We start from the raw sequence: 25,731 nt of genomic DNA on the forward strand, positions 1-25,731 counted from the left end.
GCACATTCTCCACCGTCACAAAATTTTGCTACGTTAAGACTATAGTCTGAGAGTTGGGACGTAAAAGCGTTTAATATTTCGATGAGTTGGTAGGACATTTTCCTAGATGAGAGCTGCGCTTTTGAGCTGAAAAGTCGAATGGGAAATGCTGAGTGCTCAGCATAGAAGGGTTTTGTCTCCCGAATTGTTGGGACTGCTACGGAGGCCCAGAAGAGAGGAGGGAGAGAGTTGTATTGGGAGCAAGGAGCGAGCTCCCGATCTATCTGAGGGGTCAATGTCTGAGGCACCACAACACAAATCATCAGGCATCTTCCTCAAGCCCAGTGTTCAATTCATTCTTCCGATCCTTCCTCCAGATCAGCCACCACGAAGCCAGAATTCCCGAGATAGCCGCACACAAGAAGCAGAGACAAATAATGTATGATACTCGATACGTCGGTCCAAACACCGTACTGTATATATGAGGCCCAGCAATGCCGCTAAACTGAGCCATGGCATTCGTAAGCCCAATACCAATCCCCACCGCGACTGTGCCTTCGAGTGCACGAATACGTTCTGGCCAGATGACAGGGTACGCAGATCCGGCACAAGCGGTGGCTACAACCAACGCGAGGTATTTGACAATCGAGTTTGGAACTGTAATCAGGATGATATAGCAGATGATTATCGTGCTTTCGACTGTTTTTGCTATTAGTGGGAAGTCCACACACAACGTGGAAGATTGGCTCTTACTCGCGACAGCAGTGGTCCATGGTCTGATCCAGCCTTTGTGCAGTAAATACCCGAGAGTATTCAGGAAAAAAAAAGCATGCGACGTAGGGAGGCTATTGATTACGAGCCCGGTTAGCGATTTCTTGTGATTTAGACTGAGCATAACTTACAATATTCATCAGCTGTGACAAAGCCGTCGAAGTAAAACCAAGCTCGTAGATAACAGTGGGCAAGGCGTAATTTACTCCAAATCCGCCAATGCCATGCCCGATCCAGTAGACCGTAAATGTATACAAGGTTGGACTTGAGAGGAGCGCTTTTATGTCCCCCCAGCTCCAGCTTTTGTCTTTCCCAGAGGGTGCTGTAGAGGATAGACGACCCTTGAGGAAAGTCCTCTCCTCTTCGGTCAACATGCGGGCGTTCTCGGGATAGTCTGGTAGACCGAATAACGCTACCACAGACAACAAGACTGCCGGGAGGCCTTCTATCACAAATAGCCATCGCCAGCCTGATAGCCCACCGGCTCCATCCATAAAGCTGATGGCATATGCCAGCAACCCACTCAATGCACCAGATACCTGACCAAGAGAGTAGAAAAGAGCAATTCTCCAGCGCAGCTCAGATGGCTTGTACCAGAATGCCATGTGGTAGAGCACAGAAGGATAGAACCCGGCTTCGGCCATTCCAATTGTAAACCGCACACACATCATTCCTGGAAAGTCCTGTGCAGCACCAGCAGCACAGGCACAGATACCCCAGGACAAGATCAAGACAAACATCCATCTCGAGGGCGTGACGCGTTTGAGAAGGATGGTGTTAGTGGGCTCGAAAATGAGGTAGCTGTAGGAGAATATTGACTGCGTCCAGGCCCATTGCGAGGAGTTGAAATTAAGTTCCTTCTTGATTCCGGTGCCGGCTTCTAGGTTGATGATTGCAGCATTGGAGTAGTTGTTGGAATCAATGACACGGAAGATATATACGATCGAGTAAAACCCAACAAGCCAGAAATCTATCTTTCGCATCACTTTCTTTTCGAGTTTGGCATTATATTCATTCTCCAAATCCTTGCCGTTGATCTCATTGGGCGGAGTTGGAGGTATACTGGAAGTGATTACTTCCAGTTCGTCGCGCTTATCCAACGACATATGGTCGATTTCTGAACTCCCTTCGATGCAGGATGAATTGTTGAGTAATTTGGCCTCATCGGATAAGCAAGATCAACTTGTTATTCATGTAACACCTCTATTCTTAAGTGTTACTTGAACCCCTCCATTCTTGGCGACACGGGATGTTAGGGCAAGGTGCCATGATGGTTTGAATCACGACATATCAACCCCAAATGTGGCTATTCCGGAAACATCTACAAACTTGTTTAATTGAACCTTTGTTGCTCATTCTTCCTTCAGATTGCGGTATGCATAGTCTAAAATGTCATGATTATAGGGAATCAATGAATGCTATACCCAGAGATAATACTCCATGGACATGTGATTTTACATACGAGATAACCCTATAAATTATAATATGTCTCGAGGTAGTCTATTGTATCGCCTTAGAAACCTGATTCCTATTTAAATTTTCGCGAAGGCGGTATATTTAATGTATACATGTGAATTCTTGGTGTTGAAGCTGGTTTTATATCTAGGTAGGAGAAAAAGGCGGGGAAAGGTTTATATTGTACAGAGGATTTTTCTGTGTATTTGGTAAATTCAGGCTTACGGAGGCTTTAAATAGGGGTATATTTGTTCACTATTACAAGAACAGTTGGCTGGGATGTCTCCTTAGTGGTCTTCTCCGATTTTCTGTTTAGATGTCCTTTTAAAGATATATTCTCCCCCTTTTTGGTTTTATACGACATAGGTAGGTAGGTAGTAGAAAGAAAGCATGAAGAGGCTTAATTTCTGAAAATGAATTTTCCATGTATGGTCGTGGACATGCACTATCTATTACAATATCTACTTCCGCCATGCTACCAATATATAGGTCAAAATAACGGGGGTTAGACGACGGGCATCTCACTCAGTCTCTCAGGCCCCGTTCTATGTATTCAAGCGGGATGCGCAATTCAGATTGCTAAAGCTATTCTATTGAGCCCAAACTTAGTTCACCTTGGTTTAACTAGTGATGTTGCATATAACGCCATCTTGGTGAGCATGATACCATAAACCCCGCATCTGATAGCAAGTGTATGGCACAGAGTATTCACCATTCACACGAATACATTGTAGGTCCCGATCGGAGGTTTGTTTGGATTTGGGCATATAAGTCCAATCTTCTCGCCTAGAATACCTTCCTAGTTTATCGTCGTCGCTAGCTGCCCTAAACCAAATATGGCCCCTTCCGCTATAGAAGAACAAACCCCATTCGAAAATATCACCATCAAGTCATGGAGCCGACCTGCGCCTACTAGTGAGAAGCTTGATTGGGCACCCCTAGTTGAGATCGATCTTTCTCGTTTCGACAAACCTGGCGGAAAAGAAGAACTCGCGAAACAATTATACGATGCTGTGACACGAGTCGGGTTTTGGGTAGTGGTCGGACATGGAATCGACGACGAGCGTATTCTGCGCCAATTCAGTATCGGAAATGCATTTTTCAAGGAGAATCTTGAAGAAAAGCGAAGCTTCGAATGCAATTTTGCCGAGGGTGAGTATTTCGGCTACCGTGAAAACTCAAGATGGATTGGAGAAACGGGTGTGAAAGACAATATAGAAATGGTATGAACTTACTTATATCCGTAACGGACTGAATATAGCTAACTGGTGCAGCTGAATATTCCCAAGGCCATTCCTGCATGGGATGATGTTCCCAAACACAGGATCGTCCGTCAGAACTACGATGAAATTTCCGGCTTCCATCGAGATCTTTTCGACAAGGTTATCCGCAAACTGTTTGTCTTGATGGCAATTATTCTGGAATTGCCAGAAGACCACCTGGTTCAAGCCCACGCCTATGACAAGCGTTCCGATGACCACTTGCGATACATGATCTACAACACTCGCACGCAGGAGGAATGGGATAAAGCGCAGGCGTACACCAAGGGCGGTCACACGGACTTTGGTAGCTTGACCTTGCTCTTCTCGCAGCATGTTGCTGGTTTGCAGATCCGCGCGCCAGACGGGGAATGGAAATATGTTAAGTCTGTTGAAGGTGGGATTACGTGCAATATTGCGGACACGCTATCATTCCTTACCAATGGCAAGTACTCACATCAGTTGTCGCGATAGTGTTTCGCTAATTAAAGATGATAGGCTTCCTCAAATCGACCATCCATCGTGTTGTCACACCTCCGAGGGATCAAATCAATATTTCCCGTCTTGGGTTGCTCTATTTCTGTAGACCAGGTGATCATACCGTGATGAGAACTGTGCCCTCGCCTTTGCTTGGCCGTCTTGGTCTTCTAACTGAAGAAGATAAAAGTCCAAGCAAGCCTGCTCCCACGGGGACTGAGTATGTGCGAGCTCGGGTTCGGGATGTTCATCATAAGACTGTGATTAATCGTCGGGAGAACACTTCATTTGAGTTCAAAGGACTTAAAGTGCCAAACTATTATCAGTGATAGATTGACAGTGTTTCGCTCAACAAATTCTATTTCTGTGCCTCTTTCTGATCATGAGGTAGTGATAGTATCAGGAGTCGACAAACAACCCAAAAGTGTAGCCGGTGACTCTGGTTTTTGTTAGTTCCTCCCTCGCATAGGCATCACATTCTTGATATCATCTGCGACGTCATATTCAAAGAAACTCACGTGGCATGGAGAATTTGTACAGGTGATATAAGCATAGGATAAAAACTGCAGCCTGAGGCAGATCATTTGCCTCAGCCACAACCCCGCAGTGAGTCATGTATAAACTTGTAAGAACCTCAAAAATAGTGGAAATAGTGAAAGTGGGAACTCAAGGTGTTGGTATGATCGCCGAAACTTGACGTGGGGTAGCCCACCGCCGAGCAACTACCAAATACCACGACGTTCAGTACATGGGATTTGGCCATTCCCTACTTGGTTTTTGAAGGACAATTGGTTTTTCCAGTGAGACATTTAATATTTCAATCGTAACACGTGCAAAGTAACTAATCCCGAGAGTGGGAACTAAAGAGTGTGAGGCTGACAGCCTTGTCCCAAAAGGGCGCATTTCAATCATATCAAAGACAAAGGAAAATTGGCAAAAAAAAAAATAAGGAAAAAGCATCAGAGTAGACAAGCTTCTCCACAATAAAAAAATGAGTCACAGTAACAAGAGCCAATAAAGCATGCAGTAAAACTGAACACAAAAACATGCATGAACATCGTCGAATTTCCGCATCTGTTATTGGCCAATGTCTCCACATCTGCATGTTCCTTCTGGGAGCACACCAGTGATGGGGCCAGGCCGAGCCTGCAGATAATTTCGAACAATCAAAAACAATCGAGTCAGAATCAAGTCGGGGTCCGAGGATGGGAAATCCCGCAAATCCAGGACCCCGAAGTGCACTCGGGTCAGAGAATCAAATCTGGAAAACAGAAAAGTGAATTTCTGAGGGCGCATCCAGGCAGGCCCTATCAATCCAGATCATCAAAGACTGGGGTAAGGGGTATGCCCATAATGTGGTAGTTCCACATTACAGGCAAAGACCGTCTCGCGGTCCAAATGTGTGGACAAGTAATGACCATCACGATTGAATTGAAGCTTCTTCAAAGCGGTTGGGGTTGGGGGGTTGGGGGTTGGGGGGGGTTGATCGTAATCAGAGAAACCAGAGTCGAAATCCGTTGCCAGGTACGTTGTGAGGTGTGCGCTCAATGGTGCTTGGGGGAACGCTCAACGTACCGGCGAGTCTCAGAGTTGCGCTCCACACGCTCCAGTCGGTCGACGCTGTACAAGGACCCACGGCTGGAGGATGGGCGGGCGGGAGAGCCACCAGGCGAGCGGTACATGATTGAAGTCGGGGAGCGAGAAAGGCGCGGGGATCTCTCGATGACCTGGTAGGCCTCGGGGGACATGGAGCGAGGGCGAACCTGCTTGCCGCTGACCTGGCGAGCTGGGACGTGGTAGGTCTGATCGTAGCTCCGGGACTTAGAGTGCTGAACGGGTTGGATGGGCTGCTGGATGACGACGGCCTTCTCGCGGATGCGCATACCTTGCTCGAGAGCTGTCAGGAGCTCACGGGTAGGGAAAGCATCCCGAGGCAGCTTCACCCGCGTCGACTTGCCGCTCTCGAGGTCCACAGTAGAGTAGTGCTTTCCGTTTTGGCTGTAGAGGTACTTGTGGAGAGCGCGGGCGTACTTGTTTCCCGACTCGCAGAGTGCATTGCCATCCTTGTATGTCTGGACAGCGTGTGAGCAGGAGTCGCAGTGGCTGGCGTGACGCTCAAAGTCGTTGACCACCAGCTTCTCGTCGTCGTGGAGATCACGCACGACGATGAGCGGGTCTGTTATCTCGATGGGGGCAGGCATTGTGTTGGTACGGCGTAGTCCAAGTAGACGTCGTGTCAGGCTAGGACGAGAAGATCTCTCCTTGGTAGTTAAAGTCGAAGGGTCGACGGTATACGAGGTTGAGCGGTAGGGCGACAGCGTGTCTGATTTATGGGGGTGTCACGCGAAGATGGTAGATGATCACCGTATGTAGATGATCGGGTGTGAAACCTAAGTGTGACAATGAATATGGATATGGAATGGAATGCGCAGTGTCAAATGTGTTTAGGTCGAAGCAGATATTCTAGTGGAAATAGGTGGGGGGAGGCTATTATATAGATGTTATGCAGGTTATAGATCGTGCCCTGTAGCCTGGAGCGTATGGTGTCTGCTGGAGCCTTAGGGATCTGCAATACCTCCACAGTACTTAGCGCCTCACACTAAACATAGGGGAAATGCAAGTGCTATTCTTGTACCGCTCTATCTCTATTGACTGTGGCTGGTGAGGCTGTGCCTTTGGCTTCCAATACCGCCGTATTCTGGCTTGTCGTCAACCTGATTGGCCGAACTCTCCTAATTCGCGGTCAACTTTCACCATGCACTTCAATTCCCACTATCTCCCTTTCGATGCCCCGACTCCATTTCCAAGGCATTATTATTTTCACCTTATTCCCATGACATCAACTATCTTATTTGGTGGTTTTATTACGCATGCCATACACCTTTCCAATGTCGTGTGGCTTATTCTTCTCGTGTTCCTGCGCTGTGACAAGGATACAAGGGTCCCGTGCCCCCCTAGTCCCCCCTGAGAACCGGCCTCAGGGTTCGCGTCATTTGCAACCCTTTTGACTTGACAATCAGAAATAGAACCCTCGAGATTCAATCGGAGCTAGTGCATTCAAACGGGGGTGTTTGATCGAAGGGTTCACGTCCACCCATTCCCCGCGCTCACAGGCTTTCGCAACCGCCGCATTGCGATGAGCGTCTACCGAGACAACACTACAACCCCCTAAACCACCTCGCTGGGACTTCGAGTACTGTTCTCGTATTCCATATTTGGAAATACTGAAGTGTTTCAGACTATCTAAAAATAATGTGCGACCTTGGATTGTATGTTTTGGACCCCACGTTTGACGATTCTCACCGGCTTCAACTGCCCCTAATTAGCCACAAGCCACAAGGTATACTATGAGCTCTCATCCAGTGGTTTCCCCCCCTAATCCCAATGTGATATAACCGCTCGGCCTCAGCCTCAATTGCGCTATCCTTGATCCATGATTCGATGCACCAGCCACTGATGACAGATGTCTTCTTCCTTGGAAACTGCTTGCTCGCAATTTCTTGTTCGTTGCTGCGCCGCCGGCGCTCAAGCCAAGGGTCCCTATTCGATCACGACCTTGTCTTCGATTCTTTCTGTCATTTTCTGTCTCTTTTCATTTACGTCGCTTGGCGCGCAGGCCAGGCTACGGTTTCTTCAAAACATCATTTCCCTACCCTCTCATACGCCAGGAAGCCACATTGTTCATTCAAGGGGTCTGAGCCTACGGTTGCGCATGACAACCTCAGAAAAGCCAGATTGTTTTTTTTTATCGTACACTCGTTTCATCACACGCCGGTGGATTGTTTATTCATGGATCATGATATATCTCGTATCAAGATATACCCTTCGGTGCATTCACGCCCTGTTACCATAATGGTCGGCGGCCTATGCTAACCCTACCGCAGTGCCAATATCAATTGTATCATTGCAACCTCTTTCAACAGCCCAGCCGGGCTAGCTCAATCGGTAGAGCGTAAGACTCTTAATCTTAAGGCTGCGGGTTCGACCCCCGCGTTCGGCTATTCCTAAAAACCAAACCTGAGATTTCTTTTTTTTGGTTGCAGAAAAATTCTTCTTGAGCCTCCCTGCCTATACTCGAGTCTGACTGGCTAATGTGGCCATTGGTCTCCACTAGTGGGTCGGGCCGATGCTTCAGCCAGATGAGCACACATCAGCTGGAATTACATGTACTCAGTATGTTTTGCATGATATCCTCGCATGAACAAATTACACGTAATTACAAGCATTCAACCAGCATGAAAAGCACCGAGTATGACTAGCAAGATATTATCCTGGCAACCATTTGTGGCTTAAAATGGCCCGAGCGCAAGGCAGAAAACGCCCTGTGCAGATAAGGGCGTGACAAGGTTTGTCCTTCAGCTGGACATGGATCATTGTGTAGGTATCAAATTGGCCTTTCCGGGAAGTAACCATGCCATAGATCGTATAATTCGTCATCATGGGCTTCATGTTGCGGATCCTGCAATAAAAACACCCGGGCTCCTTGATAATATATATTGTTCAGCTAGGCATTACATGTAGTGTCTACACTATCACACCGGTTTTATATCGTGATCCTAAACATACTTGCATATAGTTTCCGATTCTAATTCGCCTAATCGAGTTATGGTCACTCTCTACCCCGGGAGATCCAGGGAGGGAAGTACAGGGTTACTCCAAGTATACCAGCCCAGCATGGCAGCCTACAAAGGACTACAATGCCGGATTGAGAGTGAAACATACCGATGGGATTTGCCACCCAGGCTGATTGCGACAGTCTAATGGCCTGTTCTAAGGTTTGTTACCCTTCAGTCTGGTCGTCTGTCTGCCTTGGTTCATAATAACCAGTATTCGAAGTTATCGACATGTTGGATCTTCCGGGCTTTCTTTGCCTACGCTTTCCCTCTTTTATCTATCGTGGTAGCCTTGGTTAAAAATTGGATGTAGTTGATTGCCAATCGGATTGCAGCTGGGAAAGGGGATATTATCTACCGTGTAAACTATAGCTGTACGGAGTATACCTGATTATGAATGCTAATCTGGACATTAATGAGTCATGAGTACAACGGTCCCATCATGTCTTCTACCCCCCTTTGGTATGTCATGATCATTCTACCAAAGGCGAGAAGCTCTAACTAAGCCAAGGTGCAAAGGGGGGGGAGGGGGAGGCTAGGTGCCTGATTTTTCAGTATTTAGGCTGAATTGTGCCTGGCTTTCATCCACTTTCGACGCGAAGGCATAAGGGAGCTCGGTCACGAGCTCGGTCTTAGGGGAGGTTCAAACAAATAGCCACATGAACTGCGTCGTCTCGCACCTCAGTGATGGCGGTCTTGTCATCTTTCGTGCTATTGTTGTCGCTCAAAACATACGAAAGGAGTAATTCTGGGCGAAGTTCAAGCCTGTGTCTACGAGCTATTCAGGGGGTGCTGTACATTGGTTCGGATCCTTCGAAGACTCACATGTATTGGATGAGCTAAGAAGAGTTCTAGCAAAGCCCTTAGAATTATGGTGAGTAAATTGCGACGTTGCCGGCGTTTGGGGTTACACTCTATGAGGCAGAAACAGGGATCAGCGAATTAGTTTTCGGGTGGCCCGGTGGTCGGACTGTGGTACTTGGGATCATGTACGCATTGGGAATGCTTATGCCAAACAAGTCAAGGAGAGAAAGTGAGGTTAATGGGTGAATGTCACGATCCTTGGCGTAACAGTCAAAAGCTAGCAAATTGACAATTTTCATTGAGAGGCCTGGTACCTCATACTTCATAGAATCCATCAGTCTCTGAGACAACATGACTCAGTTTGAAAATATATAGATGCAAGAGCTGGACGCGGTCAGAAAGGTACATAAAACTTAGCATCTATTACTTAAAGTATGCTGTCACCCACAACTCAGCTTCGGTCATGCAGTTCCCCAATTTCCACAAAGTTGAGACATAATAATCCTGCAGCAACATCTGACACCGAATTAGCATATCTGTAGGAACATCGTGCTATTATTGTGGAGCACAATTTGCTCAGTACCTTACATTTGTGTATGTTCCTTTTGGGGGCCATGGTGCTGTTAAAGTACGGGAAGGAAGCGAAACCCAAAGGTCCACAACGGCCTAGTTAGTTAGTTAAGTTAGTTAGCGCTGGTTTATACCTTAATGCCTGAGTATGGCCTGAATATGGCCAGGATTTAACCAACGTATTTCACTACCGGTCCACACCGAGTAGTCCACCTAGATCAACCATTGAATTCAACTATATTTATCTCCACTAAAACACCATTAAATTAATTGAATTAAATTGATCATCTATCTGGACATGCCTCTCTCCTATGACCCTGATTTTTACATGAACCACAAGTGGGTAAAGCTCTCGTCCGGGTCTGTAAAGGTGGCGAAGGCCTTCTGTGCCGAGGGGGAGATGCTACAATTGCTTCCACCGGGTCAACAATTAGCTAAGAAGCTTCTTGGATTGAGCGGGTATCTGCCTCCGGTACTGGGTCCGTTTTTGCTTCTGCTTCTCATTTGAAACGCACAGCTCGCTTACTTTTCTCCAATAAAGCAGCAAATTGCATAGTGATTTAACCGGCTTTTAACCCCTGATTGTTTGCGAAATTTAGGGGACTCGGAGGGGTCCCTGATGATTGACAAGGCTCGCTTTTGTAATTGTATGTGTAATTGTACGTGGTTCGAGGGCGTTTTTGGGTCCCAATCGCTTTCTCTGCTCGGGGGGTTGAGGTTCGAAGACGAATATCAGGTTTGAAATCACTAGATTAGGTAAAAAAGGTACTACAACAGCTGCTCCCAATCTATCTTTAATAGTCTCTGATTTAGAAGTTTCAATTAGTGCGAAGGGGTATGCTTCGAGGAAGTCAAGCTTATCGATATGGTTGGTTTTCGCCTGCAACAGCTGACCATATGATCGTTGTATTGTAAGCCTATTAGGCCTAATGAAGTTGAAGCTTTTTATACAATCCAAGTTTAAGTATCACCATATTTTAAGGTGGCTGGTTTATACTAGTCGAGGTAAAATGAAGCTTGTATGATACGAATTTATGCGCTGGCAACCTGAGCAGAACGAGCCAAGGCTAAGAGGGTACATGTGCTTTGTTTAATAAGACTTCTGTAATGAGCTCGGGACAATTCAGGTATTAATGAGGCATCGATGGGGATGCCCCGTAGTGGATGCCACGTGGAAAATCAGGGCCAACTGATTGGAGGATCCCGCACACTCGTACTATAGCAAGCCCTAAGGATATTAAACGCGAATTGCTACCAACTTCCTGTTTAGGAAGAACACACCTTGGGATAAAAGCCATCTTCTTTGGGATGATCTTTCAAATTAGCAATTGTCACCTGGGCAATAGAATTCGCCTTCATCAACTAGGACGTTTGGTCTATTTTTGTCGAAAGGGGAGACAAATATATAGGGCTCTAATGTATAAAAGGATCAAATGCCCTCGTATCATTCTAGTGTTCACATTCACTTAACCGGCTCCTGTTAAATTCAAGATGCGTTATACCTTTCTCGGGGCGTCCATTTCGCTCCTCTACGCAGCCAGCGTAACTGCTGTCCCCCATTCTACCCGGGCTTCTGCTACCCCTTCTGCTCCCTCTTCAACTCCTGTCTTTAGGATAAATAACCTGCTTGCATTGGCAGATCAGGCCACAGGGGCTTGGAAAGATGCCCAGTGTACTAGCAACATCACCGATGCGACACTGGATCCCATTGCTCGTTGGAATGCAGCCAACGGCGATGATGCCTTGAAATCCGCCCTGGATGCCTGGGCTACTTCTGGTGCTTCCACTGGCTTGGGCTTTCCTGAGTTCATTAGCAACTACTTTTCTGGTCCTGACAACTGGAACTGTAGAGATATCGGTAACACTGCTTGCTCCACGGTGCTGACCTGTAATCAGGCCCAGTATCCTGCCGGGTAAGTAGACCAGATTCTTTTTACAATAAATTTACAGAGTTCAAAGCTTACATGGGCATGCAGATACCTGATTATGAATTCTTTCTCCACGATTCACCAGGTAAATCATCATTTTCCTGGGTTTGATGGGCATTCAACTAACTAAGCATACCTCCTGCTAGCTTCATCAACAAACCTACAACGCTCTTAACGATGCCGTTAATATAATGCAGAATGATATTGGTGCCTTTTCGAGCACCTTTGCTCCTCAGCTCAAAGACAAATCTGTAATCGTCAAGTTCATTATCGATGCCATTATCTTGGCCGCTACCGTTGGCAGCTCCTTTGCATGGAATATTGGTAAGCGTATGTTCCGGCCACAACCTGTTCGGTGCTAATGTAGTATCCCAATTATAGCCTTCAAGAGTCTCACTATGGCTACATCGAAATATTTCACCGTGAGCAAAGACGTAACCAACGCTGCGCTCATTTCTTTTGCCACTGCGATTGGTAAAGATTCACTCACATCGTCAGTTATATCTTCCCAGGTTTACCCTTGAACTCATTGCTAACCAACTAACAGCTCCAAAGATGCATTGGGCACCCAGAATGACATTTCCTCCGCTCTTGGCACATATTTCACCGCCTGGACTGGTATGGAGAGCGGATATGTCTCCTCGCTCTTTGATGGAGCGAATGATGATACTTCAATTTCGTCTCTTCAAACTCTAACTTCCAGCGGCTCAATGCTTCTACTTTCGTCCAAAGTGGACTTGACTGGAATGACTGCTCAGGCGCAAAAGACCCTTTATGGACAATTAATCCCGGCGGCTTGGGCGCAAGGCCCTGGCAACCTCTATCCCCGGATCCTGTAAGAATAACACCCTTACATCATCTCATAAATAGTAAAAAGAAGTTACTAACCAGTTACCTTTCATTAACAGGCGGAAGGCCGGAGGCTGTTCAACCTCACTTAATTGGTCTATTCGCCTTCTCATGGATACGAGCACTCAGGTCGGCGGATACGTCTGCTTCAACAACGATGCTTTCTATGTCGTGAACATCAACCCCTCTGCTGACCTGAAAGTTTTCGATACCCTCCCCGGTGGAAACCACGAAACCCTTAATGGCGTGGCCTGGGGTGGTGTCATTCTGGAGGATATAGTCCAAAGCTCTTACCAGGCATACCAGCTGAATGGCAACAAGAACGGCTATGAAATGCCCGCTCTGTCAAAGATTATTGATGGAGCAGGCACAGAGGGTGATTTGGTCTTCCAGAATGGAATCCGTACCCCAGGATTCTTCAACCTGCCAATCTGCGAGGGTATCCAGGAAATAGCTGATATTATCAAGAAGGGCAGGAGAAACGGAAAATACTGGCCCTGCGAAGCACCGGAAGGATACAACGCTGATGGAACTGATGTGGTACGTGTCCGACGAAATCAAATCACCTGGCTCGAGGATTCCTGTTTGCTAACATGAAATCATAAAGCACGTCAACAACGGATGCATCAATGTGGATGGTGAGACCCTATGCAAGTCCAAGACCAAGTCTACCAGTATGCTTCCAGAATTCTCAAGATCTCCTTGTGTGCGCATCAATATCTGACAAGAAAATAGACATTGCAGATCAAGCTACCGGTGACAGCGTCGCCACCATCTACGCCCAGTTTGATGGAGACAACAAGACAGGCTACAAAGTTGTTCCTGGCTGTAAGCTGCAAGCCTCCTGGCCCCGCGCCTATGGCGACGTCTACTTTGGAGCAGATAACTGCCTGTATGATTCGACCGGCACCAATATCAACGGTCAGTGTTGCACCGAGAAGACTGAGGACTCGGTTGTCAACCCGTACTATGGATACTAGGTGCGAGTGTGTTGGTGTGACATTAGATAACACCAAAGGCATACTATAATGGGAGTATGATTATGTTCATATTGTGGATGGGAGAAGTTTGCGAGAGAAAATTATCGCCCTATGAGTAGCAAGATCGAACAAGATTCACTGTATTTCTATTTCACACAGATCACCGTACTTTAAATTCACATTTACGCAAATCGTACTAACATCGCCTTACAATCTGTAATAATTTAGCGCTGGTGGTCACACACCGACGTGGTAGAATTACCTCACTGGGTAGAACAGATAGTAGTGCGGCTACTGAATGTGTTTAGGGAGTCAAGCAAATCCATAGTAGATAGACCAGGACATTTTTCGTAATCCGTAGTCCAGTACCTCGGAACGGCCCGTACTGATGGACCTCCTAATTGGCTGGTCTTGAGGTTTTAGCGGGGCAATATGTTCTTTTGAACCAACCACGGTCCTTGATCCCCTCGCCAGAGGGAAAGCCACATTCATCGAAGTCATATACTGATCGAAGGATATCTTTCAGTGACAGCGCAAGCTAATCATACTAGTAGACTAGTAGGCCTGCATCTTCCGCCTCAATACTCTTCAATTCCTTCGTTCTCTGCCTTATAGAGCATGCTTTTCGGCCTGGAAGACGGTTTATAAAGCAATACGCCCACATCTTGCTAACTGTTGTTCTTACCAACGTGCAAGAGTGTCCGGCTCTTCTATGCCTCTAGTAGCTTTGGGCGTGTTAGCACATTCCAATTATGCATATACGACCTCGCTAGTTGGGACCCTCCGGGGTCTCTTGACGATGGGAGCGACCTACGCCATCCCCGATACACCCGTCGACGACCGTGCGTGGTACGCCATCGCGAGGTCAGCTAAAAGATCATAGTAACAATCGGAACTCCGATTGTAGCTGCAGCGGTATATACACTACGTGTAAAAGAATACTAGTTTTAGGCTATGTCCTTGTAGAACCCTCAGATAATGTGGCTTACTCGGGTCTCTCACTCTCACATTCAGTGAGCACTCACTGAGTAAATCAAGGCGCTCAGATGATGATCAGTGAGTGCCCACCAGCCCTGGAGACGGGTGGTTACTTTGATTAACGTATTTCACAAGCCAGCTGCGCACACAAGCGAGCTGCGCAGCCCAAAACACATAGTAAAAGCGATAAATTACAACTTGATATTTCAACAACGGTTGTTTATATAAATTTTCTTTGTAGCCTAATGCTTTTTTTATATGATATCTAGCCATTTGTTAGAGGTTAAGGAAATTTTATAATATTATGATTCCGGTATATATATTTAGTTTTTCGCAACGTAGTTTTCGGTAATTTTCGAAATCATGATAACATAGCCTTCTATTCTCTTCGAAATTAATATATGAAGCTAATGAGTCTTATCGATGGCTATTGACAAATAAGGAGCTAAAATAAAAACATCGTTGTTGAGATATAAACGCAGAATATATCGTATTTACTATGTGTTTTGGGCTGCGCAGCTCGCTTGTGTGCGCAGCTGGCTTGTGAAATACGTTATGTAGTGGCCCGTAATTACCTAACTAGCTAATCAGGTACGCGGGCGGACGTGCCCAGTGATCAAAAAGCGGCAAGAGATGAGCACCAAAACGGAAACGGAAAGGTCTCGAGAGCAAGGGATTATCCGATGCATATGCAACATAATATCTGAATAATTAAAAATCAACTGAGCTTTTTTCGATAGATCCGCAGGAAGTATACTATAGGAAGGACTATGCATGGTGTCACCCTGCAAAATGCATATGCAGTCGACACGACGTACTTCCACATCGATGACACGGAACAAGTCGAGTAGTTATCATATCTGCTATCTACAGGGCTATACCACTGTGTGGTTATTATTGGAATAGGGTTAGTTGAAGCTGTTTGTAACCGGAGTTTCGAGGTAATATTACTTATTTATAGTAAAAACTATGTTCTTTGATGGACATTCTTATACTTATTTTAGTAGCTTAAAAGATTTAAGAATACCTGCTCTTATTACACAAAAAAATAAAGTAGTTAATAAAATATATTTTAATTCTAAATTTGCTTTATCTAGTTCTTTATCTATAACTATTTCTATCTTAACGTTAATTATACTTTTATTTATGTTTATGGTAGGTTGGTTGGTGTATCTCCCTCCAGCGCAGTATAACCAACTTGACTAAAATATATATATCTCGACAATTTTTAAACTTTTTTTTTTGGCTGTGCCTACTTGATTGTCTTCATCTATTTTCGTAGATTGTTGCCAAATGTAATATGGAAAGTTCTTTGCAAATTGAGTTTTATATAAGATCTATGGCCAAACCATGATACAGCCATCTCATACATCCATTGACCCTTCTCGCCTAAATCCATAAATCCCATGCCAGACAAAAAAATAAAAAGAACAAAAAAGAAATCTCAGGTTTGGTTTTTTAGGAATAGCCGAACGCGGGGGTCGAACCCGCAGCCTTAAGATTAAGAGTCTTACGCTCTACCGATTGAGCTAGCCCGGCTGGGCTGTTGAAGTCGATCAGGGGAGGTGGCTATTTAAGCCTGTGGTAATATTGTTTGAGACATGTAGAATAGCCCATAACTATCCATTTTAGCATTTTTGCAATTTGATGCCCGATATAGGGTCAAGACCAATTATCAGAGAATACTCAGGGCTTAATCCAGAAACCCGGAATTGACCGGCAATTGGCGAGCAGAGTTACACTTGCGGGGAACCTCTTGGAATGATTCGAGGATTTGCCGACGAGGTGGGTTTGTCGACCGGAAGAGGCAAGGCAATGACGGAGATTATTGTCCCCCGATTTGTTCGGAGATATGGTCGGGTATATAAACCCTGAGTGAATGAAGGGATGACTCGATATTTACTTTTCTGAATTACTTCCAACATGCAATTACGAGGTACGACTACCTACACTCCTTCCATTGAGCATGTATACTCATCTATACAGACAACAGCGATGACCTGGCCGAGATCATCAATCGTCACCGACCAGATCTAAAGCCATTCGAAGATGTCTATCGCCACCTACACACCAATCCCGAACTATCAGGCCAAGAAGAACAAACAGCCAAAATAGCATCCGATCACCTCAAAGCCACCGGCTTCGAAGTCCACACCAAAATCGGCGGCCATGGCGTAGCAGGAATCCTCCGCAACGGAACAGGCCCAACAATTCTCATACGGGCGGATATGGACGCCTTACCCGTTGAAGAACAAACAGGCCTACCATACGCAAGCACCCGCCACGTTAAAGACGAAACGGGAGCCCACAAGCCCGTAATGCACGCCTGCGGACACGACTCCCACGTCGCCACGCTAATGGCCGCCGCGACGCTCCTGCAATCCGCGCGTGATAACTGGTCCGGAACATTAATCTGCATCTTCCAGCCCGCCGAGGAACACCTCGATGGCGCACAGGCAATGTTGGATGACGGGCTATACGACAAGATCCCTAAGCCGGACCTAGTGCTCGCCCAGCATGTAATGCGCATGCGCGCGGGGACGGTCAATCTCCGCGCTGGCCCGCTTCTCACAGCGGCCGATGCCTTTGAAGTGCGCGTGTTTGGGCGTGGAGGTCATGGGTCTGCGCCACATACGACTATCGATCCGATTGTGCTTGGCGCAGCGATCGTTATGCGATTGCAGACTATTGTCTCGCGAGAGGTCACGCCGGGCAAGTTGGCTGTCGTTACCTGTGGTAGTATTCACTCTGGACAGTCGCCGAATACAATCCCCGCGTATCTGGATTTGCAACTGAATGTGAGGACATATGATGAGGAGGTGCGGAAGCGCGTGTGTGCTTCTATTCATCGCATTGTTGAAGGGGAGTGTCTGGCTGCTGGGGTTGAGAAGAAGCCTGAGATTAAGCTTACTTATTCGACGCCATCGACGATTAACGATGGAAAGACTGTTGATGCTCTTCGTGAGACTTTCCAGCCGTACTTTGGTGATCGACTTGTTGATATGGAGCCCCCGACTGCTAGTGAAGACTTCACCTTGCTGGCGACTGCTGTGGGTGCGCCTTATGTTATGTGGATGTTTGGTGGAACCGATCCCGAGACTTGGGATGATGCTGTTGCTAAGGGCACTGTTGATGAACTTCCTAGTAACCATTCACCGTTCTATGCGCCGGCTATCCAGCCCACATTGTGTACGGGTGTGGATGCCATGGCACTCGGGGCTTTGACTTTCTTGAAGAAAAAATGAGTCTAGATATTATTAGTCAACTTGCATAAATAAATACAGATATTCGAAGATAATTTCTCTGCTGAGATATAAAAGTGATCTTGGAAGGCCAAGGGATGGTCTGGGTGAGGTCATCAATCGCGTTCCAAAAAAGTGACAACACCATTATTCAACAGCATCACAACAAACAACATACCACACAAAATGGCATCTGCCCAACCCACAGAAATGAAAGCCTGGCTCTACTCCAGCACAACCAATGGCCTAGAAAAGAACCTCAGTTTCGCCGCATCGGCACGCGCACCACCAGCCGTCCACGGCAACAATGTCCTAGTCCAGGTCCTCTCAGCCTCCCTCAACCCAGCCGACTTCAAAGTCCCAGAAATGGGTCTAGTAGCACGCAAACTAGTGATCGGCACACCCGCCTCACCGGGAATGGACTTCTGCGGACGCGTGGTTGTCACCGGCGACGCCGCGACTGAGTTTTCACCAGGCCAGCTCGTCTACGGATGTCTCAGCAAGCCCGGTCAATTCGGTTCTTTGGGCGAGTACCTAGTGGCATCTGCGAGTCTGCTTGCGCCCGTGCCAGAGGGCGTGGAGGTTGATCATGCAGCGGCTATCGGTATTGCGGGACAGACGGCGTACCAGTCGCTGGCTGGGTACGTTAATGATGGAGATAAGGTGTTTATTAACGGTGGCTCTGGGGGATGTGGAATTTTCGCGATTCAAATTGCTAAGGAAATGGGATGTCATGTTACGACTACTTGTTCGACGAAAAATGTGGAGTTTTGTCGTGGGCTCGGCGCTGATGAGGTTATTGATTACTCGGTTGAGGAAGACTTGGTTGCTACGCTTCGCAATCGTGGGGTTGTCTTTGATCATATTGTTGATCATATTGGATACCCTGCGCCGATGTATCGCGAGTCGCATCACTTCTTGGCAGCTGGGAAGGCTTTTGTGCAGGTCGGTGCGTCGGCCATGGGGACCTTTGTCGATAGGTTGATTTGGCCTTCTTTCTTGGGCGGCGGAAAGAGGAAGTATGTTATCTTCTTCTTCAAGAATACCCGTGAGGATCTTGTGAGAATCGGGGAATGGGTGCAGAAGGGGGCTGTCAAAATTCAGCTGGATACTGCCTACGAGTTTGAGAATGCTGTTCAGGCATTTGAGAAGCTTCGCTCTGGTCGTGCTAGGGGAAAGATTATTGTGCATGTAGCTAAGCCATGAGTTGAGATCAAATACAATTATTCCCCAGTTGATGTGGTCTTTTCTTATGTTTGCGCACACTGTACCTCTCCGCGCCGAATCGGGAAACGATCACATCTGAGAAAGGCATAGTAACTTTCGACGTAAACTTGACGATACATCTGACTTTGTGAGTATTATGAAGTGGGTTGTGGCACTGATCTTCTCCCCTTTCCCTTTTCTTCTCTAATACTTTGCAATCATCAACACTTTTAACGCCTTCATTTTCCCATAATGGAATTTCCACTCCATTTTCTAGGAAAATTTTCCATACTTCCTATAGAGCTTCGCCTGATAATATGGGAATATCTCATCTCGTCCATCCACACACAATCACTCTTGCCCAAGGACAACCCCCTATCCATTCTCTGCGCCAGTCGATACCTCTATAATGAGATTTCGTCCCATATATTCAAGAACTCCGTCCAGATCATCTCACTCAACCTAGCACATTACCGAGGAGAGTGGATGGTCATAAAATTGAAATCCAGAACTATAGACACCAAGTGGACTCTCAGGAACAGAGCGGACACCGAAATGCATTTCCACAACTTCCCGCATTCAAAAACGACCATGGAAGTGCATATCCACCCCCCAGATCCAACAGACCCAGGTCAACTAGTATTACTTTGGCAGAGAGTCAACGCGCTAGTTGATCTTGTCATCCCCATTGCTCGGCCGGATATAGAGCTGGTCCCAAAGGGGTCATGGCGTCCAAGAGAGCCACCAGCTCACTGGCGAGCAAACAGAGGTCTATTTTACGAGATGGGGGGCCTACAGGAGTCAATCAAGCCCCTATATACATACCGTCCTGACAAAGACATTGTTATGTTACCCTTCCTTCGTCTGGAACTATGGGATGAGGATCCCGCAACAAATGTGCCCGCGATGTCAAACGAACAGTTCGACAGTCTTTACCGGCGCTTGATGGGTTTATTCACCCAAACCGGCATCGAGCTCAGATTAGGAAAGCTATACACCATGACCCAAGACACAGCCGCCCGCCGAATTAAAGACGCACTCATTGAAACTCATTTATTCATAGAAACCAGCCTGGACGAGATGCTGGGCACAACGGCCGATTTCCTTCGTCTTGCTCGATACAAAAACTGGTTCCGAGACGGGAAAATCTGGGAATCGCCATATGAGACTCAACTCCGAGACCAGTTGCATACTAGTCCCTGGGTTATCGAGAACACAGATCCCTGGCTTCGTAAATCGAATAGGAGATACATTATTCTGATTCTACTACACCATGCCATACATGCGTTCAAATCAAGTTTATGCGATGGACTTGGAATTTATCACAAAGTCATTTATATGAGATGGGACTCGGGAATGTGGTCGAATGTTTTTCCCACTGGCATTCCGCCGCTTAGCAATGTTCACGACTGGCTTTCGAGGTTCTGGTCTGACAAGTTCCAGTTTCGGACATTTCATGCCTATTTGGATTGGTTAGGTCAAAGAGGGCGAGATAAAACTGGCGCCGAGGAATCCGAATGTTCGACTATGAACCGTTTGAGCGTGTGGGTATAGCAAAGGGATCAACATGCGTGTGATTTTTGGAATATTGGAATTGGCTTATGTTATGCGAAGGAAAATAACTAGCTGAAAATACTGTTTTCACCACCAATTGTTTGTTTATAGTTGAGACAGAATCTCAAACGCCCAGCCTATTTTTACTGCAATAGTTGACATTTCGTGTGTATTAAATAAGGAACATTTGAGAGATGCAATGAAATGGCTGTACTATAAATCTCAAATTCTCATTTAGAGGGCAGGATGCTTCGATGGATCTTCCTTCAAAGGCGCCGAATAATCATCGTCGTCCATATCGAGCATTTCAATCCGGTGGGTAGTCATGTTCTCCTGGGTCTGTGCCTCGACCTTCTTCTGCAACCGTGCATCTTCCCCAAAGCCATGCTCGCTGTTCAGGGTATCACGTGCAGCAGATGATTCGCGGTCTTTGACACCGGCCTCACGCTCATTTTCCAACCGCTCCTTCTCCAGCCGCTCATCCTCGGAGGCGAGAGCAGCTTCTTCACGTTCAATTTCATTAGGATCAAGGTCCTGGAGCCCGGTAAGGGTAAGGATTCTGCCAAGTAAAAACTGGTATCGCAGGTGACCGCTGATCATTTCGCTTACGTTCACGTTTTCGACGCCTGGAACACCTTCAACCGGCTGCAGTCCGGCGACGCCGAGTTGAAGGCTGCTAGTTCGGTACAGGAAAGCAAGTACGGAGTCATTTTCAGAGAACACGTTCACAACACGTCCGCTTACGACACTGCGAATCTTTTGCCAGTCCTCCGTATCTGAAGGGGTGGGTGACCCCATCAGAATGACCGACTCAACTAGACCGTAGGCATTTCTCCTTTCTAGACTGTGGAGGCAGGAAAAGATCAGCCGAGATCCCAGAGAATACCCCATCAATGTCACGGGTCGTTCTCCCTGGGCTTTGTTGATCAAGGCATCGGCGAGGACCTCGCCTGCTTTGTCGGCGCGGGCTTTAGCCACGCTGAACGGGTTGTCGACGACGCCAGCAACTTTCATGAGACCTAGGGGAAGCATCACCGCGCTCATTATGGTGGAGAAGACAGTACGAGCCAAGACCTCACGTCCAGCAACCGACCATGCTGCGCTAGTCACGAGAGCTGAGATCGCGTTACCCAATTTCATCAAAGGCTCCATCTCCCAGCGAAGACCGAACACTTCAGAATCGGCACCAATTACCCGCCATGGGACCACGAAGTTCGACTCCTCCTTGACCCATCCGGTGACACCAATGGTAACTCGTAAACGATGATCTTGCTCAGCAGACTCCTTCTCTTTCACGTTGCGGCGGCGTTCTCCTCTGATCGGAATGAATGCAAAGTCGTCCACTTCACGGGCGTACTTTTCCATCATGCGCCCAGTCATACGCCCACCATAAGCGCCAAACAGGCCACCGACAACAACGCTACTCCCGGCCAAAGTACCCAAGAGCCCAGCAGCAGCCGTAGCGCCAAGGCCCAATCCACCCATGACAGTTCCCAGACCCGCCGCTACCAATGGAGCTGCGAGCCCGCCAGTGAGGCCAATCAAAGCGGCTCCAGCCACAGATGCAAGGCCAACTTTCCATTTCCTCATGTCATCATTTTTCTTTGGTTGCTCTTTGGTGTCTTGGTCTGCCGACAGTGCCAAAGCCGTCTGCAGCAATCCACGGGCGACACTGACTTCGTCTTGATTGAGCACGTTGATGTCTATATTCAGACTGGACGTGACATTCAGCATCAAGACCCTTGAATAAGCACTGTAGTGCTCTAGACTGAGCATTAAAAGGAGAAGCGAGTGAAGAATAAGCAGCCTTGTGGCTTTAGGAAGTTTAGCCAAGGGTGTTTCCACAGGGTGGTATATTTTTTGTAATTTGGCCATTCTATCTTTATCCTCATCCAGTGGAAGGTATTCAGTCTTGGCAGCGTCCTGCAGCTCTTCTTGGCCATCTTTTTCCCCCTGATCGTCATCATTTTTATTGACGACCGCGCCAACCCGCAAAAGGACAGAATCCCTCCAATCCTCGAAAGCAGAGAGCGCAGTGACTTTAGCTTGAGGGCTCAACGGCTTGTTAGTAGAGGATTGTCGTGGACTTCTGATATTTCCTGGAACCGGCTTGCGTTGTGGTCTTGGGGGCAAGCGTGGCGTGTCTTCATCGCGGTCCGCCTCCGGAGACGGACGTGGGCTAGAGCGATTGAGAGAGTCATCCTTTGGATTTGTATGTTCATAAAGCTCCAAAATCTGAACCCGCATCGACTCAGCTACCTCAGCGACGAGAACAGTTAAGTCAGCGCGCTGCGACCGGTCCAAGATGGATGAGAGATCTTGACCGCGATCGCTTTCCGAAGCATTGGATTGCTTGGATTCAAAGAATCCTGCATGTTTTTCTTTGAAATTTTTGAACATTGACGCCGAACAAAAGTGAAAAATGACTTGACAACCTTTGGAGCAAACAGGCAGAAGTCGATGTTGTTGGAGAGGGGCGATGCTGTCATGGCCCCCGATAGTCACGGGCCGTTGACTCCACAATAGCCTGAGGCAGAAACATTTGACCATGTTGACATCACTCTGCTTCGCTTCATGGGGAATATCTATGCCTCCTGCATATTCCAATGCCGTAGGAAATTGAGGAAACAACTCAATTGCCGATTTCAACAACAAAATATTTCCCCTTTGTCTTTGTGGCGGACCCGAGCGCATTCCCATCCCAAGCTGTTCCATCCGGACGATCGTTTTTTTCACCTGGGACACGCTGAATTTTGCCCCGTCGCCCGGACACCTTTTCCTTGGCTAGAGCCTCCCTGAGCCTTTCGATTCCAATCGTTTCCTCTTCCATAGCAGCAGGACTTTCGTCACGAATTCTAGCCAGCGGCGCGACGCCGGTAGTATCAACAAGTTGGATCTCCTTCACAAAATGGATTTGAGATTCGAGTGTGTCAAGCATTGACTGCTCTTCTTCTTGATTGGCAGGCTGGGGAAGAGCCGAGATGCGCAGAAGATGATGGAGTTGTTTCGGTGTGACTGATGGTGGCGGCTTTGAAGCTGGGTTCGGGAGCAGCGACCTGACAGACCAGTTCGGCGCGCCAAGGATGGCCTCGATATGTGTACTGTCGGATTTTTCGGAAGAGTAGAAGCGAGAGAAGGTCGTGTTGAGTCGGGAAGGACATGGGCGCAGCGACTGGGATAGCCGAGCAGTAGTGCGAATAGAGATCATTGTAGCGTATGTAGGGATGATAAGCCCAAAATGCAAATATAGGAATGTATCCGACTGAGATAGAAGCAGAGTCCAATACGAACAGTACAGTGTGTAAATGGCCAAAGTCGCCGAAATCGCAAGACAACACGAGGGAGCTTAGGCGGAGACCCGAAAAATAAAACGACACCGCCTCCACGGGCCCGCCGATCGATGCTCTCATCGATAGTACCCCGTTTGGCCACAACACTCCAACTTTACATCGAATATTTGCGGACTACTGCCTATCGCAGTAAAAATAGACACATCCACCCAAGATGACTCAAGATCCCCGTGTCCTGCTCCAGAAAGTATGCATACTTCCCCGCCTTGTTTGCATAGGCGATGACGATAGTCCGCATAGCTAACTAGACCTGATGAAATAGGCCGACAAAGCGCTGTCCGGTGCTAGTGGTGGCTTTGCATGGTTTGGAGGACGATCAGAGAAGTATGAGAGCGCCGCAGATCTGTATACCCAGGCTGCAAATGCGTTCCGAGTACAGAAAATGAGTGAGCTACCCCGCGGCCTAGCCAGCCCGTTGCATTGCCATAGCCAAGCCCGATGATTGATCTGTGTTCTCAAACAGACAGGGAGGCCGGTCAGGCTTTTGAGAAAGCTGCCTCCATCCAAACTACGAACCTCAACGAACCTGACGACGCTGCCAATAACCTCCAGGAGGCGTTCAAGGTCTACCGCAAGTCAGACCCCGAGGATGCTGCCCGCGTGCTTTCCAGTGCCATCCAGCACTACGTACTACGAGGAAACTTGCGCCGCGCGGCAACACAGCAGCAATACCTGGCTGAACTGTATGAGGTTGAGCTTGGAGATATGAAGAAGGCGCTGGAGGCGTACGAGAAGGCTGCTGATTGGTTCGAGGGTGATAATGCTGAAGCGTATGTATCTCACGATCTGTGTGGTATCTGTGAATTCGAGTAAACAACTTGGCTGACATATACTTCACACACAGCCTTGCAAACAAGCACTACCTCAAGGTGGCTGACCTGGCCGCCTTGGAAAGTGACTACTACAAGGCCATCACCAACTACGAACGCATCGGCCGCAGCTCTATTAACAACAACCTGATGAAGTGGTCTGTGAAGGATTATCTCCTGAAGGCAGGCATCTGCCACCTTGCCACAAAAGTAAGGTTTCCAGCTTATTCTTTTCATAGCAAACAGAACACTAATTACATATTATCAGGATCTTGTTGAGACTAACCGTGCTTTGGAATCATACCGAGAACTTGATCCTTCTTTTGCCTCTACAAGGGAGCACCAGCTACTCGTGGACCTGACCCAGGCTGTTGAGGGTGGTGACCCGGAGGGCTTCGGTGACAAGCTCCGACAGTTTGACCAGCTCAGCAAGCTGGACAAGTGGAAGACAACCCTCTTTTTGCGGATCAAGAATAACATTGAGGAAGCTGAGGAGGACTTCTCTTAAATGGCGATTGATTTCTTCGGTGATTCCCCTCGTGTGATGCCTAGAGAATATTAACTCTCAAGTTTTTGGCTTCTTGTTTCGTTTGTTTATCTTGAATTTTTCTGGTCTGGAAATGAAAACAGATCGGTGCTACCATCCATTGGTTGTAGTGATTTATTTTGTCTAACCTTCCTAGTGATAATCATCACCCTTCGCATGGGAATATCAAATCCTCGAATCCTTGATCCTGGACATTCAGATACTACTGGAAAATACGGAATGCAAGTGCAGAAGATTCGTAATTCATCATTTTAAGATGCCTCAAGGTCTATATGTACTTTTTGGGTGTATCATGCTCCCTTCAGAATCAGCAGATCTGCCCTCATCATGTAATCAGTTCAGTCAAATGGTATCATATCA

At 47.3% G+C, this 25,731-nt stretch overlaps 11 protein-coding genes across 11 annotated transcripts; 7 read left to right on the forward strand and 4 right to left on the reverse strand.

Moving 5' to 3' along the window:
* Window positions 1-301: 301 nt before the first annotated feature.
* N7447_001907 (Major facilitator superfamily domain general substrate transporter) lies at window positions 302-1,856 on the reverse strand (the record flags this gene model as incomplete). Its single annotated transcript, XM_057226183.1, has 3 exons — window positions 302-671; window positions 733-824; window positions 882-1,856. 3 exons carry the CDS (start codon window positions 1,854-1,856, stop codon window positions 302-304), a joined length of 1,437 nt encoding a protein of 478 aa, XP_057090199.1.
* Window positions 1,857-3,041: 1,185 nt separating this feature from the next.
* N7447_001908 (Oxoglutarate/iron-dependent dioxygenase) lies at window positions 3,042-4,270 on the forward strand (the record flags this gene model as incomplete). The annotated part of the gene is made up of 3 exons (XM_057226184.1): window positions 3,042-3,428; window positions 3,480-3,909; window positions 3,963-4,270. 3 exons carry the CDS (start codon window positions 3,042-3,044, stop codon window positions 4,268-4,270), a joined length of 1,125 nt encoding a protein of 374 aa, XP_057090200.1.
* A 1,215-nt stretch (window positions 4,271-5,485) lies between these two features.
* Window positions 5,486-6,142, reverse strand: N7447_001909 (uncharacterized protein; the record flags this gene model as incomplete). The annotated part of the gene is made up of 1 exon (XM_057226185.1): window positions 5,486-6,142. The coding sequence occupies one exon, from the start codon at window positions 6,140-6,142 to the stop codon at window positions 5,486-5,488; it is 657 nt and encodes a 218-aa protein (XP_057090201.1).
* A 5,277-nt stretch (window positions 6,143-11,419) lies between these two features.
* On the forward strand, window positions 11,420-11,912 carry N7447_001910 (uncharacterized protein; the record flags this gene model as incomplete). Its single annotated transcript, XM_057226186.1, has 2 exons — window positions 11,420-11,841; window positions 11,879-11,912. 2 exons carry the CDS (start codon window positions 11,420-11,422, stop codon window positions 11,910-11,912), a joined length of 456 nt encoding a protein of 151 aa, XP_057090202.1.
* Window positions 11,913-12,047: 135 nt separating this feature from the next.
* On the forward strand, window positions 12,048-13,685 carry N7447_001911 (uncharacterized protein; the record flags this gene model as incomplete). The annotated part of the gene is made up of 6 exons (XM_057226187.1): window positions 12,048-12,180; window positions 12,238-12,349; window positions 12,404-12,691; window positions 12,765-13,245; window positions 13,313-13,379; window positions 13,441-13,685. The coding sequence occupies 6 exons, from the start codon at window positions 12,048-12,050 to the stop codon at window positions 13,683-13,685; spliced, it is 1,326 nt and encodes a 441-aa protein (XP_057090203.1).
* A 2,901-nt stretch (window positions 13,686-16,586) lies between these two features.
* N7447_001912 (putative zinc metallopeptidase) lies at window positions 16,587-17,908 on the forward strand (the record flags this gene model as incomplete). Its single annotated transcript, XM_057226188.1, has 2 exons — window positions 16,587-16,599; window positions 16,650-17,908. The coding sequence occupies 2 exons, from the start codon at window positions 16,587-16,589 to the stop codon at window positions 17,906-17,908; spliced, it is 1,272 nt and encodes a 423-aa protein (XP_057090204.1).
* A 183-nt stretch (window positions 17,909-18,091) lies between these two features.
* Window positions 18,092-19,111, forward strand: N7447_001913 (NAD(P)-dependent alcohol dehydrogenase; the record flags this gene model as incomplete). Its single annotated transcript, XM_057226189.1, has 1 exon — window positions 18,092-19,111. The coding sequence occupies one exon, from the start codon at window positions 18,092-18,094 to the stop codon at window positions 19,109-19,111; it is 1,020 nt and encodes a 339-aa protein (XP_057090205.1).
* A 591-nt stretch (window positions 19,112-19,702) lies between these two features.
* Window positions 19,703-20,665, forward strand: N7447_001914 (uncharacterized protein; the record flags this gene model as incomplete). The annotated part of the gene is made up of 1 exon (XM_057226190.1): window positions 19,703-20,665. The coding sequence occupies one exon, from the start codon at window positions 19,703-19,705 to the stop codon at window positions 20,663-20,665; it is 963 nt and encodes a 320-aa protein (XP_057090206.1).
* Window positions 20,666-20,899: 234 nt separating this feature from the next.
* On the reverse strand, window positions 20,900-23,065 carry N7447_001915 (DUF726 domain protein; the record flags this gene model as incomplete). The annotated part of the gene is made up of 1 exon (XM_057226191.1): window positions 20,900-23,065. One exon carries the CDS (start codon window positions 23,063-23,065, stop codon window positions 20,900-20,902), a length of 2,166 nt encoding a protein of 721 aa, XP_057090207.1.
* Window positions 23,066-23,297: 232 nt separating this feature from the next.
* On the reverse strand, window positions 23,298-23,873 carry N7447_001916 (Aspartyl/glutamyl-tRNA(Asn/Gln) amidotransferase C subunit; the record flags this gene model as incomplete). The annotated part of the gene is made up of 1 exon (XM_057226192.1): window positions 23,298-23,873. One exon carries the CDS (start codon window positions 23,871-23,873, stop codon window positions 23,298-23,300), a length of 576 nt encoding a protein of 191 aa, XP_057090208.1.
* A 296-nt stretch (window positions 23,874-24,169) lies between these two features.
* On the forward strand, window positions 24,170-25,332 carry sec17 (alpha-soluble NSF attachment protein SEC17; the record flags this gene model as incomplete). Its single annotated transcript, XM_057226193.1, has 5 exons — window positions 24,170-24,202; window positions 24,278-24,401; window positions 24,479-24,785; window positions 24,860-25,034; window positions 25,093-25,332. The coding sequence occupies 5 exons, from the start codon at window positions 24,170-24,172 to the stop codon at window positions 25,330-25,332; spliced, it is 879 nt and encodes a 292-aa protein (XP_057090209.1).
* Window positions 25,333-25,731: the final 399 nt, after the last annotated feature.

This window comes from Penicillium robsamsonii (assembly GCF_028829455.1).
Source record: "Penicillium robsamsonii strain IBT 29466 chromosome Unknown utg000001l_segment0_segment0, whole genome shotgun sequence".
Classification (NCBI taxonomy): domain Eukaryota; kingdom Fungi; phylum Ascomycota; class Eurotiomycetes; order Eurotiales; family Aspergillaceae; genus Penicillium; species Penicillium robsamsonii.